Genomic DNA, 15,381 nt, shown 5'->3' with positions numbered 1-15,381 from the left:
CAGCAGTGCTTAATGCTGGCCGGATTGCAGGAGGAGGACATGATTTCTAGGAAGGTAAGCCGCACTTTTTTCTTACTTATTTGGTCAAGGACTTCCTGTCACAATGCCTTTGAGGAGGAGATTTTGGTAAGTTAATGGAATATAATAAGGGAATATAATGAACTTTGGCCCACTTTGTCATCTTGGGACTGTCTGGTTCGATTTAGTTTCTTGTGGTCTGACATCAGTCTTATCTGAGCAGGAACACCTCTAGGGAATATACTAGAAAAACACTCACCTTTTAGAAAAATTCTCTCTGGAGCTCTTTGGGGCTCATCTAGTGACAGAAACATAAGTTATTGTATATTAGTTGATTGATTACATATTCTCTTATACTTAAATTTCTTAACAGATCTATTGAGGTATAATTGACATAAAATAAAATATACATGTTTAAAGAATACAAATTGATAAATCTGATATATATATGCATCTGAACATATCTATTATCTTCAGTTTACTCCTGCTCCTCTGTGATCTTCCCAAATCTTTCTGCCCCACCTCAGACATGAGGTTATGTCTTCCATCACTGTAGTTAGATTTGAATTTTCTGGAATTTTATATAAATTGAACTACAAAGTATACACTTATTTTTCATAGACTTAGTTCATTCACTACAATTATTTTAAAACTGATTGGTGGTATTTTATATGTCAGATGTCATTGCTATTTTATCACTGAACAGTATTGTCTTATCTGAATATACCACAATTTCTTTAACCGATTCACTGATTATTGGACTTTGGCTTATTTCCAATTTTGGCTGCTGGAAATAAATTTGCTATGAATATTCATATACAAGTGTCTGTATGAACATATGTTTCATTATTCCTGAATAAAAACCTAAGCGTGGAATGGTTCAGTTATATGAAATGCGTATGCTACCTTTTTAAAATAACTTTATGGAGATAGGATTTACATACCACAAAGTCCATCAGCTTAAAATGTTTTCTAGCATATTTACAGGGCTGTAAAACCAAACATAAAACCTTGTAGCCATTAGCAATCACTCACACCCCTTCCACCTGAGTCCTTGCCTACCCAAAACCATAGGAAACTGCTAATCTACTTACTGTTACCACAGACCTGTTTATTCTAGATGTATTACATAATGTCATTGTCTTTTTAAGAAAGAGACAAACTGTTTTCCAAGGAGATTGTACCATTTTCTGTTCCCCCACCAACATCATATGAGTTCCAACAGCTGCATCATTTGCTGACACTTAATGTGGGCAACCTCTTTGACTTTGTACATGTCCTAGTCTCTAATTTTCATTTTCATTTTCTTAATGACTAAAGATGAAAATGTTCTTTTCATGTGCTTATTTACCATCCATATATCTTTTTTTGTGAAGTGCCATTCAACTCTTTTTTTTTCAATTGTTTGTTTTACTATCATTGTGTTTTGAGTAATATATATAATAAATATAAATGTATATATTTATATATAATGGATGTAAAATATATTTTTTCTTCAAGTCCTTTATGAGATATCTGATTTGAAAAAATGTTTTTCCTAGTCCATCGCCTGTCTTTTCATTTCTTTAAGAGCATCTTTCTAAGCCTGTTCTTAATTTTGATGAAGTCCAATTTATTTATATTTTTTTCTTTTATGTAGCAGGCATTTGGGATTGTATCTTAAAAAATCTTCACTTATCTCAGGCTCAAAAGATTTTCCTCTGTTTTCTTCCAGAACTATTACAGTTTAAGGCTTTATATTAGATCTATGACCCTTTACAGATTAATTTAGAGATAATTAACTTTATTATCAGGTTAATACTTGTATATTATGTGAATTACACACTGAAGTTTATTATTTTTGTATATTGATCTTATATCCTACAACCTGGCAAACTCATTTGTTGAAGGTAACAACTTTTTTCTATTTTCTCTGGTATTCTCTACAAATCACCTACAATCCTGCCTTTCCAGTCTGGGTACCCTTTATTCCTTTTCTTTTTCTTGACCTACTGTAGTTCTTCTGTGTTCTATTTCATTGATTTTTCAGTTTCATCATAACCATTTCCTTTCTTTTGCTTACATTGGATTACACTTGTCTTTTTTTTTCTAATTTTGAAAGATGAAAACTATAATCCTTAAGATCTTTCTTCTTTTTTAACATGGTATTTAGAGCTATAAATTTTTCAGCAAGTACTGCTTTACTAGCATCTTACAAATTTTTATGTTTGTGTTCATTTACAAATAGTTTCTGATTTTTTTCTTGATTTCTTCTTTTATCCTGAAATGCCTTTCCTCTTGGATAATTATTAAAAAATATTTGCTACCAGGAAGGTAGGGGTGGTCCTGCCTGTCTCAGCTGGTTAAGTGTCTGCCTTCATCTCAGGTTATGATCCCAGGATCCTGGGATTGAGCCCCACATTGAGTTCCCTGCTCAGTGGGGAGTCTGCTTCTGTTTCTACCCCTCCCTCCTGCTCTGCTCTCGCTCACTATCTCTCTTTCTCAAATAAATAAATAAAAACCTTCAAAAAAAATTTGCTACCTATTTTTCCAGGATAAATCCTAACTTACATCACACAAATAGAAAGAATGACTACTTTTAGTTACTGGATTATACTAAGGAAATACATAGGATGAGATCAGAAATATGTGCACTTTTTTTTTTTTAACTTAAAATGTCCATTCAGATTCTTGATACATTTTGACACTATACTTTGGGGAAAAAACAAAAAGGTCGATATGTCTCAAATCAGAAGTGAGCACCTGAACTATTAATTTACATTTTTTTTCTTCTAGCAAACAAGTGCAAATATTCTCAATTGTTTTCTCTAGTCATTACTACATATTCTGAATAATCTTATGAAAGATAATGGCATGGTCATCTTTGAAATAATACTAATTCTGAATGAAGGAGTTGATTTCTGCAGTACTAGAGAAAGGAAGCACTAGTCAAAGAATCAAGCACAATTTCCGTGAAAAGGAAAGATAGCATCTCCTATTCACACGTAACCTGTGTTACCTGATCGTCAGAAAAAAGAAAAACTTAGTCACAAGCTGTACAGGATTTAGTCATAGCAACTAACCATATTTTGTAAAAATCTCCTTTGTTCTTTTCATGTTGTTGAAAACTTAAGACACTTGAAAATAAATCTTAAGCTAAACCAAAACTAAAACATGTTTTTAGACTTGTGTCTCATAACTCCTATGGTAACAACCTGTTAACATAAACAATTTGAGTTGTTGACCCTGAAATGGCAATATAGATTGAAACAATGTAGAAATCATTACAGTGTTATAAAAGTACATTTGTAACTAAAGAAATCATAGAATTTGAGTGTGGGAAAAGATAATGAAATGGATTACATTTGTTTGTTACTTTGGAACGGAAATCAATCATAAATATAAGCATTGCTCCAAATTTGTCTTCTTAGCTTTTAAAAAATGCAGATTACTAGTCCAGAACCCAGAAGATTCTAATCCAATAGACTTGGGACAGTACATAGGAAGGTAGATAGATAGACAGATAGATAGATGGATGGATGATAGATAGAAAATGATAGTTTGGTTTTTTTAAAGAATCAGAGACAAGAGAGAGCATGGGGGGGGGGGGTTGCAGAAGGGAGGGAAAGTGAGTGACAGAATCCCAAACAGACTCCACACTCAGTGAGGAGCCCAATGCCAGGCTCGATCTCAGGACACTGAGATCATGACTTGAGCTAAAATCAAGAGTCTGACTCTTAACCAGCTGAGCCAGTGAGGCTCCCCTAGGGATATATATGTCAAACAAACAAAAAAGTCCCCAGATTGTTGTGACACACATCATAATATAGAGCCATTGATCTAAACTAATAGTTCATTTTTGAAAAAGAAAAGAAAAAATGTGAAGGTGTTAACTGGTCACCCAGATAAGTGTGATAAAAGAAGATGGCACACAGTGTACCTGAGTCTGCCTCCAGCATTCTTCTTATCATACAATACTGCTCTATTAATTATGAGACATGTTATTACAAAAGGGACCCTTTTGCTTCAATAAATGTACTTTCACTAAAATGATATTGATAGCTTAAAAAGAAGGAAAATTGAGCATGTTACTATTTTTATTACCCTGAATCTCAATCTTTACTAGGTAGATCATATGCCTGGTCATAATTTCCCTTGGTGCCCAAATCATAATATTGCAAGCTCTATCTCTTTTTTACAGAAGAGTCAGCATTCACAAGGTCGCCCTTCCCAAATTTGATTCCGGGGAGATTTTTACCTTTTTTACACATATGCATTAAATGTTCATTTAATTTCACCCAGGATGGCTCTAGAAGGTAAAATTGAATTACAAGAAGTTGAGTAGCTTGCCCAGAGTCACACAGGAAATAAGCTGAAAGTCAAGGCTTTCCCACAGGCAGCCTGATGCCTACACTTACCTAATCCCACACTACCGTCTGGGGCCTAGGTGGTACTGGAGCTTTTGGCAAAACCAGTCACCTCCTCAGCAAAGTGAAAGGAGCCCTCCCAACCCCTAGAGGTTGAGGTTCCACAGTCCCTAACCTCCCTGCTGGTTTTAAGATGCTGTTGTTGAGGCACTTCCCTCAGGAAAACCCCGCGGAGCCCACGGTTTGAAGCTGTCTTGTCACATATGACTGGAGAGAATTTAACCACCAAGATTAATCCCTGTGAACGCCAAGGAGCTGAGAGAACCACGGCTAGTCATGTGGTATCCTTTTTATCCACAGGATAAAAAGCACCCTGGGTTGGGGATGGAGGGGATGGGGGTACTTTTCTAGAAGATATCTCCTCTGAGTTGAGGAATTACAAAATGTCCCCCTTCTGGCCTGAGGTAGCACGCCCCCCCCCCGCCACCCCCACACACACCCATAACCCACCCAGATGCAAGACTTCTGGGTTTTCTTAAAATTGACAATTCCTCTCTCTGTTTTCTCCCATTATAGATTGAAGCTTATTTTTTTAATCCAAAATTGTTTGCTTTAAAAGTACCTTGGCCATGGACAACGTTGTAGCTAGAGTATCTCGCCTTAGAGACAGAGATTCTTTGCAACTGCCAACAACATATGGACTGTGTAGCCATAAGGATTAAATGATACTGTGCACAGGGGAACACCAAGTTCCACCATGGTACCGCCAGGACCAGCAGTAGATTTGATTATATCCCCGGTTAAAAAAAAAAGAAAAAGAAAGAAAAAAAAAAAAAAAGAAACAAAAGCAATGCTCTATCGTGTTTTCTTTCGGTTCCGTGATAAACTAGACGGTTCTGCAGAATCGTCACCCTCCACGGAAGAAACACCTTCGGTCTCAGCGGGAGGAAGTGGTGCACCCACAGTAGCGATTCTTCTCTTTGCAAGGGCGGCAGGGCGCAGGGGAGCAGGGGCGGGCGGGGATGGGGGCGGACTGGCTGCGCTACGGCATCGGGTGCCCAGGGTCCGACGCGCGCCCCCGGCCGGCCCTCCGGCGCGACCCGCGTGATTGCGGTGGCCCTGCGCAGCCGGGACTGGAAGGAGGAGAGGAAGTGGGCGCGGCTTGGGAGCTCTGCCCCGCAGGCGAGTTCCCCGAATCTCTGGGGCGCTGCGAGGCCCCCTGCTGGCCTTCAGCTATTTTCCCGGTCTGGAGCTGGGGGCCCAGATGCCCCGGCATCCCGACCATCCCTGAGAGCAGCTGGGGGCTGGCCTGGCAAGACCATGGAGGCGCCTAGGAGTCCTGGAGGAAGATACCCGCTCTGGATTCCCCCTAAAGAAAGCCACAGGTGATCTGGACAGGGCCGGTTTGGGTGAAGGGGGTAAGGAAAAAAAAAGCAAACACTTAGCCAAATGGCTTCAGGAGAGAACAGAAGGGGATGTGAAGAGGGGCCTGTAGACATTCTTTTCTAAAGCTATGCACCAGAACAGCTGGGAACTGTAATCAATACAACGCAGTAGTGATTAAAGCTGTTTATTTAACCCAAAACGATCCTTAGCTTTTCTAGACTCTGGTTTATGTTAACTTATTTAGGAATTAAATCAGTTAGCTAAAAACCATTTGTTTTATTCCTGGTCTCAGAGGACAGAGGCAGGACTGGACCATGGAAGTTTCCACGTGGGTAGTAGGAACCGGAAAGGAGACCCGCGGAGGAATAGCGCTGAAAGGCAGTAGAAAACCACAGCTGTGTGTAGAAGAATGAAACTCTACCATTCTCTTAAATCATACGCAAAGATGAACTTGAAATGGGTAAAAGACCTCAACCTGAGGCAGGAATCCATCAGAATCCTGGAGGAGACCATAGGCAGTAACCTCTTCAACAATGGCCACAGCAACTTTTTTCATGATATGTCTCCAAAGGCAAAGGAGACAAAAGCGAAAATGAACTTTTAGCAAGATCAAAAGCTTCTGCACAGCACAGGAAATAGTCAACAAAACCAAGAGGCAACCCACGGAATGGGAGAAGATATTCACAAATGACACTACAGACAAAGGGCTGATATCTGAGGTCTATAAAGAACTCCTCAAACTCAACACACACAAAACAGATAATCACATCAAAGTATGGGCTGAAGACATGAACAGACACTTCTCCAATGAAGACATACAAATGACTAACAGACACATAAAAAAATGTTCATCATCACTAGCCATCAGAACCACATTGAGATACCACTTACACCAGTTAGAATGCCCAAAATTAACAAGACAGTAAACAAGTGTTGGAGAGGATGTGGAGAAAGGGGAACTCTCTTACACTGTTGGTGGGAATGCAAGTTGGTGCAGCCTCTTTAGAAAACATTGTGGAGCTTCCTTAAGAAATTAAAAATAGAGCTTCCCTATGACCTTGCAATTGCATTACTGGGTATTTACCCCAAAGATACAGATGTAGTGAAAAGAAGGGCCATCTGTACCCCAATGATTATAGCAGCAATGGCCACAGTCACCAAACTGTGGAAGGAACCAAGATGCCCTTCAACGGACAAATGGATAAAGATATGGTCCATATATACTATGAGGTATTATGCCTCCATCAGAAAGGATGAATACCCAACTTTTGTATCAGCATGGTTGGACTGGGAGAGATTATGCTGAGTGAAATAAGTCAAGCAGAGAGAGTCAATTATCATATGGTTTCGCTTATTTGTGGAGCATAAGGAACAACATGGAGGACATGGGGAGATGGAGAAGAGAAGTGAGTTGGGGAAATTTGAGGGGGAGACAAACTATGAGAGACTGTGGACTCTGAGAAACAAACAGGTTTTTGAAGGGGAGGAGGGTGGGGGGTTAGGTGAGCCTGGTGTAGGTATTAAGCAGGGCACATAGTGCATAGAGCACTGGGTGTGGTGCATAAACAATGAATTCTGGAACACTGAAAATAAATTTTAAAAAATAAATAAAAATTAAAACAAAATATGCTTACAAATACAAAAAAAAAAGAAAGAAAGAAAAGAAAACCACAGAATGTTCTTCATGAGCTTTCCCAAGGCACACCATACTGACAATCTCTCATTACCTTATTTACATTTTGCCACCGCAGGCCTCTAGATCTCTACTCTGTCCATCAGAGAGGAAATCTTACCAGGAAACATACTAGTGGTGTTCACAGAAAAATGATGCCTGGCTGGCCAGCAGAATAATCTGTGAAGAAAGACATACTGCTGTAGTCATGACCCAGGATCCAAACAAAAAGGTGAGGACTTGAACAGTCCCTGGCAATGTCCATAGTTCTTAGCTGGCTAATTAGAAAAGGAATTTTTTCTGCAATTATATTTGTATGTTATTCCTTTGTGTGACATAACAACAAAAACAAAACAAAACAAATAAAAACCTGTTGTCAGAAGGGTGTTTTGAGTCATTCATTGAGCAATTACTGGTTGCTTCATATTTTCTTCCTGGGAAACATGACGGGTCCTTCTACCCACAGTACTTACACAAGAGGGTAAGCATGAGTCCACGTTGAAGAGGTAAAGCCTGAGATGAAATTGAAGTCTTAACTGGAAAACATACTTCAAGGTGGATTGGTGTGCAGGAAATGGAGGAGGGTTTTCTGAGTTGTGGAAGCTATGTTTCTGTCACCTCCCTCCTTGCTAGGGCAGACCTAAGTTGCTACTGTTCTATAACAATGAAAGAAAAATCTGAGAATGTGAGTATAGAAGGGATTTTTCAGGGAGAGAGAAGTCAAGTGGCTTCCAAATAATCTCCTTTTCCAAATAACCCAACCCCTCAAATTCCTCTCTTCCTGTCCCATATCTCCTTCCATAGAATTAAGTTTGTTTCTTTACATTTCTAGAAAATCCCATATATGCCAAAGGCTTTGTATCTCCATGGGTCAGTTCAATAGGGTTGTAATGAAGTATTATATCCTAGGCATCATGGGGTAAATTAGCAGAGTTGGTAAAGGATTTTTTTCTTTCAGAAACTCGGAAAATCACTCAAATATACTATTGGAAATGCTGACAATTTAATTCTGCTTTTTTTTTTTTTTTTTTTTTTTAAGTTTAGGAGTATGACCTGCTCTTCACAGTGGGCCTTCTCTCTGAATGTCCTCAGTTCCATGACAAAGCATTGACCAGAACTTGGCTTTTAGCTATACCTGCAGGCAATTTTTACTGTCACTCTGTATTGGTCAGGGCTCAACACCATCCCCAGTCACCATAACAAATCCTTCATTCCAAAGCATTAGCAGAACACATGTGTTAGTGAAGATTTATAGGGAGCTTCATTAAAGGAGAAGTTTACAGTGCATAGCAGACACCATTAAAAAAAATGCATCATTTCTTATTTCTGTGTCATTTCTTATTTCCTTGAAAGCTGAGAAGACAGCTAATTTCCTTGATCTCACTTGTGCCCTATACGTGTTACTCTAGGATAATGACAACATTTTAGGGCATATGGCTCCTGAAGTTATCCTACCCAGCAGCAAGCTTTGAGGTCAGACTGTCAGTGTAACTACTAAGAACTTTCCCCTTTATCTTTCTTTAGTCACGTGTTTATTGTCTGTAACTTCTATTCCATTCTTCTCAACCTACTGTCTTAAAGAGAGCATATGGAACAAAAGGAAATTTGTGTTAAGGATCCACTTTGACCATAGATTTTAATACTATACCATGATGATGAAGACTTCAAGAAGAATACATACATGGGGCTGTATACCTCCAAACTAAGGGACTCAAAGTGGTAAGCTTTTTGTGTTAAATACGTCTGCTTTTTATTGCTTGTTTTTTTCTTCCCACTGTCATCCCTTGCTGCTCAGTCTCGTGTTCGTCTCTGGACATATTTTCATCCCTTCCTTCTCATCTACTATTGATAGCTTGTGAACTGGTCAGATGATCAAACCCATTAGAATTGTGCATAATATAACTACATAACTGATCTTGAATCAGGGTTCAAATGGGACATTCCTCTGACTAGTACATATTGGCCTTATTTTGAGTATATTGTTTCAGCAGACTTTTACATAAAGTACTTATGTCTCTACTTATTACTTTATGTATTTTATTTTAAATGCCATTATGGGACTTTTTCCACAGATAAAATTGAATTAATCAAATGTTTTAATTCTTGAATAGTATATAGTCTTTAGTGACTAAATGCAGATTTCTTAACATGTAAAAGCAGAGTCAAAGACATCCTGGGAATGATTCATTTAATAGGGTTCTATCTTTCCCTATTACAAATAAGGCTGCAAGGTACATCACTACACAGGTACTTATTCTAAGAACTTCTGTCCAGTAGAAAAGTACAAGTAGGATTCTACTTCTTCTTCATACATTCTTCTTCAACTTCAATTTTTCTTTAAAGTAATTTTAATAATATATTTTATTAAAAATGAGAATTATGGAAAATTATTAGTCATTGATTCCTCAAATATTGCCTCTCTTTTTTTTTTTATTTTACTGTTTGCTCCTAGACTTATTAGATATGTTCTGGAATTTTCTCAATCTATCTTCTGAGTTTTTAAATGTCTTACATATTTTTAATCTTTTTATTATCCCCAGACTTAAATTCCATTACACTAATAGTTCCTTCAGTTTAACTTAATAAGTTGTACAATTCATTAAAAAAATGTTATTATACTTTTCATTTCTAAAACTCCTCTGTAGTTATGTTAAAAAAAATTTTATTTTCATAGAGTCTTGTTCTTTCCTTATAATTTCCATCAATTCCTACTATACTGTTTCATGTCATTACTTAAACATGGTTTGGGGTTCTTCTCTTTATAATCTTTCTGTTTGTTGCTTCTGTTGACTCTCCCAGGGGGTGTATTTGGTCTTCTACTCTGAACTAGATATGGGTGTGGATTTTCCCACATTGTGGAAGTGTCACTCCAGATTATTTTTTTTTAATTTGAGGTAAAATTGGCATAATATAAAATTAACTCCTTTAAAGTGAATAACTTGGAGACATTTAGTACACTCACAATATTGTGCAACCACCACTTCTATCTAGTTTCAAAATATTTTGATCATCCTAAGACAAGCCCCCATACCATTCAGCAGCTGCCCCCCACTCCTCATCACCACACATAGCCCCTTTCAACCAATCTGCATTTGTCTCTATATTGTCACCTCCTCTGGATATTTCATGTACATGGAATCACACACCGTGTGATCTTTTTGTGTGGTTTCTTTCACTCATCATGTTTTCAAGAATTATCTGCATTGTAGCATATATCAATACTTCATTTTTTAAAAAGACTTTATTTATTTATTTATTTATTTATTTGAGAGAGAGAATAAATAGGTGGAGGGGCAGAGCAAGAGACAATCTGAAGCAGACTCCATACTGAACATGGAACACAATGTGAGGCTCAGTCTCACAAGGCTCAATCTCTCAACCCTGAGATAATGACCTAAGATATAATGAGGAATCGGATGCTTAACTAACTGAATCATTCAGGTGCCCCAATACTTCATTTTTTATGTCTAAATAATAATCCAACTCCAGGGGCGCTTGGGTGGCGCAGTGGGCTAAAGCCTCTGCCTTCGGCTCAGGTCATGATCTCAGGGTCTTGGGATCGAGCCCCGCATCGGGCTCTCTGCTCAGCAGGGAGCCTACTTCCTCCCCTCTCTCTGCCTCCTTCTCTGCCTACTTGTGATCTCCCTCTGTCAAATAAACAAAAGAAATTTTAAAAATAAATAAATAAAATAATCCAACTCCAAAAATAATTTTGTCTCTTCTTGTTACCACAGGACTATTGATGGTTTAGTTTCCTTTTTCGTTTGTGTCAGTTTCATGCCCCAGTGTAGCAAGAGCCAAAAGAGAACAAAACAGAAATATCAGAATCAAGAAGGGAAGCTCTGGCCATTTCTTCTTTTCTGCTGTAGACTCAAGTGGCTGTGTCCCCAAGTTCATGAAACCTGGAAAGGTGGTTCTGGTCCTTAAGTGGCTGTGTCAAGATGGGCAAGTTCATGAAACCTGGAAAGATGGTGCTAGTGCTAGTCCTGGCCTGATGTTACTCTGGAAGCAAAGTGGCCATCGTGAAGAACGTTTATGATGGTACCTCAGACCATTCCTCCAGCTGGCTAGGAGAAAATCACCAAGAGGTCAAAGGTTAAGTCTTTTATGAAAGTTTGTAACTACAACCACCTCATGCCCACGAGATACTCTGTGGATATCCCCTTGGACAAAACTATCATCAACAGGATGTCTTCAGAGACCCTGCGCTTAAATGCAAGGCCCAACAAGAGGCCAAGGTCAAGTTAAAGGAGAGATACAAGACTGGCAAGAACAAATGGCTTTCCAGAAGCTGCAGTTATAGATCTGTTCTGTTTTGGTCACTAAAAATAAATAAATAAGAGAAAGAGAGAGACAGAGAGAAGAAGCAACATCAGCAGCCCTGTCCTGCTGCAATATCCCTTCAAAAAGAAAAAAAGAGTCTAGCCCATTAAAGCAGAACAGGTAATGGAAGCATGAACTGTAAATAGGACACTAACATGATACCTGCCATAAACTGAGAGTGACTGCTCTCTATTAGGGAGAAACTTGTATAAGGAGAAAATATTTTAATTATGAGTTAAAAGATTAGGGGTAGCTAGTCTTCCATATCACCTGGACTTAATGATCATACAGATGGCTTCGATGTGCCGCAGTATATAGTATTAAAATCCCAGCGTTAGTTTGAATGTGATTTTAGCTGTTTTATGATCTGAGAATATCTGTTGTATACAAAAGCTAATAATGCAGCATTTCAAGTTCATCAAGGATTGCTCAAGATATTTGCTAGTTTCTCATTCCCTTTCTGTACCATGAGAGCCAACCATGAAATATAAATCTATACCTGTTCTGAAAGTGGTGAAGCCATAGAAGTTATTGGTTTCCTTGGCCACTCATACTCCATAGGATGTAGCTGATGATTCCACATTTTAGTCTACATACTATTCAATTTCTACATGTAAGCCCCTACTGTAATCAAAAGTATTTCTCCATGTTTCAGTTTGTAACCAACAAAGGTATTTACAACAGAAAATAAAACCAGCCATTGTACACTCTCCTCCTCCTCCTCCTACTTTTTCTTCCTCTTCTTCTTCTTCTTCCTTCTTTTTATTCTTCTTTCTTCCCCCTGTTTTTCTTTTAACTCAGATGATCTCCTGAAGCTCATAGCAAATATATCGCCTACGCTTGTCATATTGGAGCCTCGACATTGGTCAAAAAACCCCATGGTCCAGGCCCAGAGATGGTATTAAATACACCCTGTAAGTTCTTCAGATGATTCTATTATCATTTCTCTGCTGTGCCCTTTTAGTATTCCTAATAGATGTATATTTGAGTTTCTCCATGAATCATGTGCCTCTTAATTTTTTAATATTCATCAACTCTTCATCTCTTCATTCTGATTTCTCAGTGATATCTTCAACCCAATCTATTCCTTAACTCTTTTGTTTGTCAGCTGGGTCCTTTCATAGATGTAGCTCTTCTATTGAGTATATTTCAACAATAAATTTTGTTTTCAAGATTATGATCAGGTCTTTTAGATTGTTTTGCCTATTTTATGCCCTATTCCTTTATCTCCTCAAGAATAATAAATATAAACATTTTAAAAGTTTTTTTTAGGGGGATTGAGATTATTTTCCATTTGTTTGTTTTTATAAATTCTTCTATTTGCCCTATTTCCTCAGATACAAATAATTTTTTCATCTTTCTCTTCCATTTGGTAAATTTCGCATATGAACTCCTTTTTTGGAATGAGATGGCTTCCTCATGAGGCAATTTCAGGAGGGCTGACCCCTCTTCACTGCAGCAGGCCTGGCTACAAGCTGGCTTTCTTGCGGATGCCTCCTTTAGGCTTCTGGGCCCCTCCAGGTAGTATGGTTCCTTTGCAAGTCTCTACCATTTGACTAAGAATGTGAAAGGTAGACTAGTGTAAATCTTTATTTGACTCCTTCAAATACTAACACACCATCACATCTTAAGATTATTGGTGAAAATAGGTGTTTTCTGTAACCTGAGGGATACTGAAGAGAAATGGAGGAATGCATTCCCCATTCACATCTATTGAACAGAGTATACAAAAAAGGGGAAATGCTAAAAAAAAAAGGGGGGGGGGAATGGAAACTAAATCTTTGGTCCATAAACTATATAACTGACTACTGTATCACAAATAACCCATAATTTCTTCAGCAGGAGGCTAAGATCTAAAGTCCAAAATGATTGTGCTTCTTTTTTTTCCCATTAGTTTCCTACAAAAAAGTAGAATGAAGCTAAAATGGAGATTTGTTAAAATATAATGCTGACTCACTTGTAAGAAATATCAGATCCTAGGACAAAAATCATATTTTTATGAAGTCAGATGTGTGGAGGTGCTCTATCACAATGGGCATATGGAAAAATTAGAGTGCCTTGGCCAGGTTCAATATAAGATTCTCTTACCGAATTTTTTTTTTTTAATTGAACCCTTACTTGGGAATAGATGTTGATGCAAAAAAAAAAAAAAAAAAAAAATACAAAAGACTGCTGAGAAAAGTCAAGTGCTTGAGTAGATATTTCTAAACCATAACTTTGGTATTTTAATGTTCAACACAGAATTAGAAACCCCATATATCTGCTGAAATGTGTATTTTTCAACAGAAAATAGGTGATTATTAATAAGAGATAACTCAGTAAACATATTTTAATCTCACTAAACAGGTTTATTTTAGTACTACCAAATTTTACCTTTACCACAACCAAGATATCAGATCACCATGGATTTTGAATTTTTTAAAATTTTTGCTTATTTTACTTTACAATGTAATTAACATACAGTATTATAATAGATTCAGGTGTACAATATAATGATTCAACAAACTTATGCATTACTTGGTGCTCATCATGATAAGTGTGCTCTTAGTCCCCTTCACCTATTCCACATCCCCTCTGGCGACTACAAGTTTGTTCTGGTGTGGTTAGGATTCTGCTTTTTCATTTGTCTCTTTTTTTCTTTGTTTATTTTGTTTCTTAAATTCCACACGTGAGTGGATCATACAGTATTTGTCTTTCTCTGTCTTATTTCACTTAGCTATTATATCTGCTAGATCCATCCATGTTGTTGCAAATGGCAAGATTTCATTCTTTTTGTGGCCAAGTAATATTCCATTATATATGGCAAATGTTCTTTATCCAGTCATCCATATCTTGGCTACTGTAAATAATATACAATAAATAGCACGGTGTGTATCTTTTCAAATCAGTATATTTTGTTTTCTTTGGGTAAAATATCCAGTAGTAGAATTTCTGGATCATATGGTGATGCTATTTTTAATATTTGAGGAACACCCCTACTGCTTTTTACCATAGTTGCACCAGTTCACATTCCCACCAACAATGCACAGGGAATCCTTTTTCTCCATATCTTCATTTTTTTTTTTTTTTTTTAATTCTAGTCATTCTGACAGGTGTGAGGTGATACCTCATTGTAATTTTGATTTGCCTTTCCCTGATGGTGAGTGATATTAAGCATCTTTTAACATATTTATTGGCCATCTGTATGTCTTCTTTGGAAAAATGTTTGTTCATGTCTTCTGCTCATTCTTAATTGGATTATTTAGGGGGGTGTTCAGTTGTATAAGTTTTTTATATATATTTTGGCTATTAACCCCTTATTGGATATATCATTTGCAAATATCTTCTCCCATTCAGTGGGTTATCTTGTTTTATTGATGGTTTCCTTCTCTGTGCAAAGCTTTCTATTTTGATGTACAGAGTCAATCATTCAATTTTGCTTTTGTTTTCCTTGCCAAAGGAGAAATATTTAGAAAAATGTCTTTATAGATGATTTCAAGATTAGTGTCTGTATTTTCCTCTAGGAATTTTATGGTTTCAGATGTCACATTTAGGTGCTTAATCCATCTTGAGTTTATTTTTGTGTACTGGATAAGAAAGGGGTCTAGGGGTGCCTGGGTGGATCAGTGAGTTAAAGCTTCTGCCTTCGGCTCAGGT

The 15,381-nt window shown here is 37.5% G+C and overlaps 2 protein-coding genes across 4 annotated transcripts in view; one reads left to right on the top strand and one right to left on the bottom strand.

Annotated features, from left to right (window-relative positions):
- Positions 1–15,381, bottom strand: part of LOC116593236 (killer cell lectin-like receptor subfamily F member 2) — a 34,394-nt gene that overhangs the window by 17,806 nt on the left and 1,207 nt on the right. For 2 of the 3 annotated variants that reach the window (XM_032347211.1, XM_032347214.1), the window contains exon 1: positions 7,478–7,565. The exons of the other annotated variant lie outside the window; for it this stretch is intronic. The gene's annotated coding sequence lies outside the window, so the exon portion shown is untranslated. Of the gene's footprint in view, positions 1–7,477; positions 7,566–15,381 lie in introns of those variants that run through there. 3 annotated transcript variants of the gene reach the window in all.
- Positions 2,737–6,218, top strand: LOC116593478. The gene is made up of 4 exons (XM_032347753.1): positions 2,737–2,752; positions 3,429–3,504; positions 5,255–5,749; positions 6,043–6,218. Exons 1-4 carry the CDS (start codon positions 2,737–2,739, stop codon positions 6,161–6,163), a joined length of 708 nt encoding a protein of 235 aa, XP_032203644.1. The 3' UTR covers positions 6,164–6,218.

The sequence above is a fragment of the Mustela erminea genome, chromosome 6, assembly GCF_009829155.1.
Source record: "Mustela erminea isolate mMusErm1 chromosome 6, mMusErm1.Pri, whole genome shotgun sequence".
Lineage (NCBI taxonomy): Eukaryota > Metazoa > Chordata > Mammalia > Carnivora > Mustelidae > Mustela > Mustela erminea.
Note: the sequence above shows the minus strand (reverse complement) of the source record. Positions and strands in the feature narration are given on the sequence as shown.

What these genes read in the sequence shown, in the direction of transcription:
- LOC116593478 (XM_032347753.1), top strand. An exon ending in TTGGGACAGTACATAGGAAG is followed by an intron (nt 3,505 to 5,254) that starts GTAGATAGATAG and finishes GTGATAAACTAG; the next exon opens with ACGGTTCTGCAGAATCGTCA. An exon ending in CCCCCTAAAGAAAGCCACAG is followed by an intron (nt 5,750 to 6,042) that starts GTGATCTGGACA and finishes TCCTGGTCTCAG; the next exon opens with AGGACAGAGGCAGGACTGGA.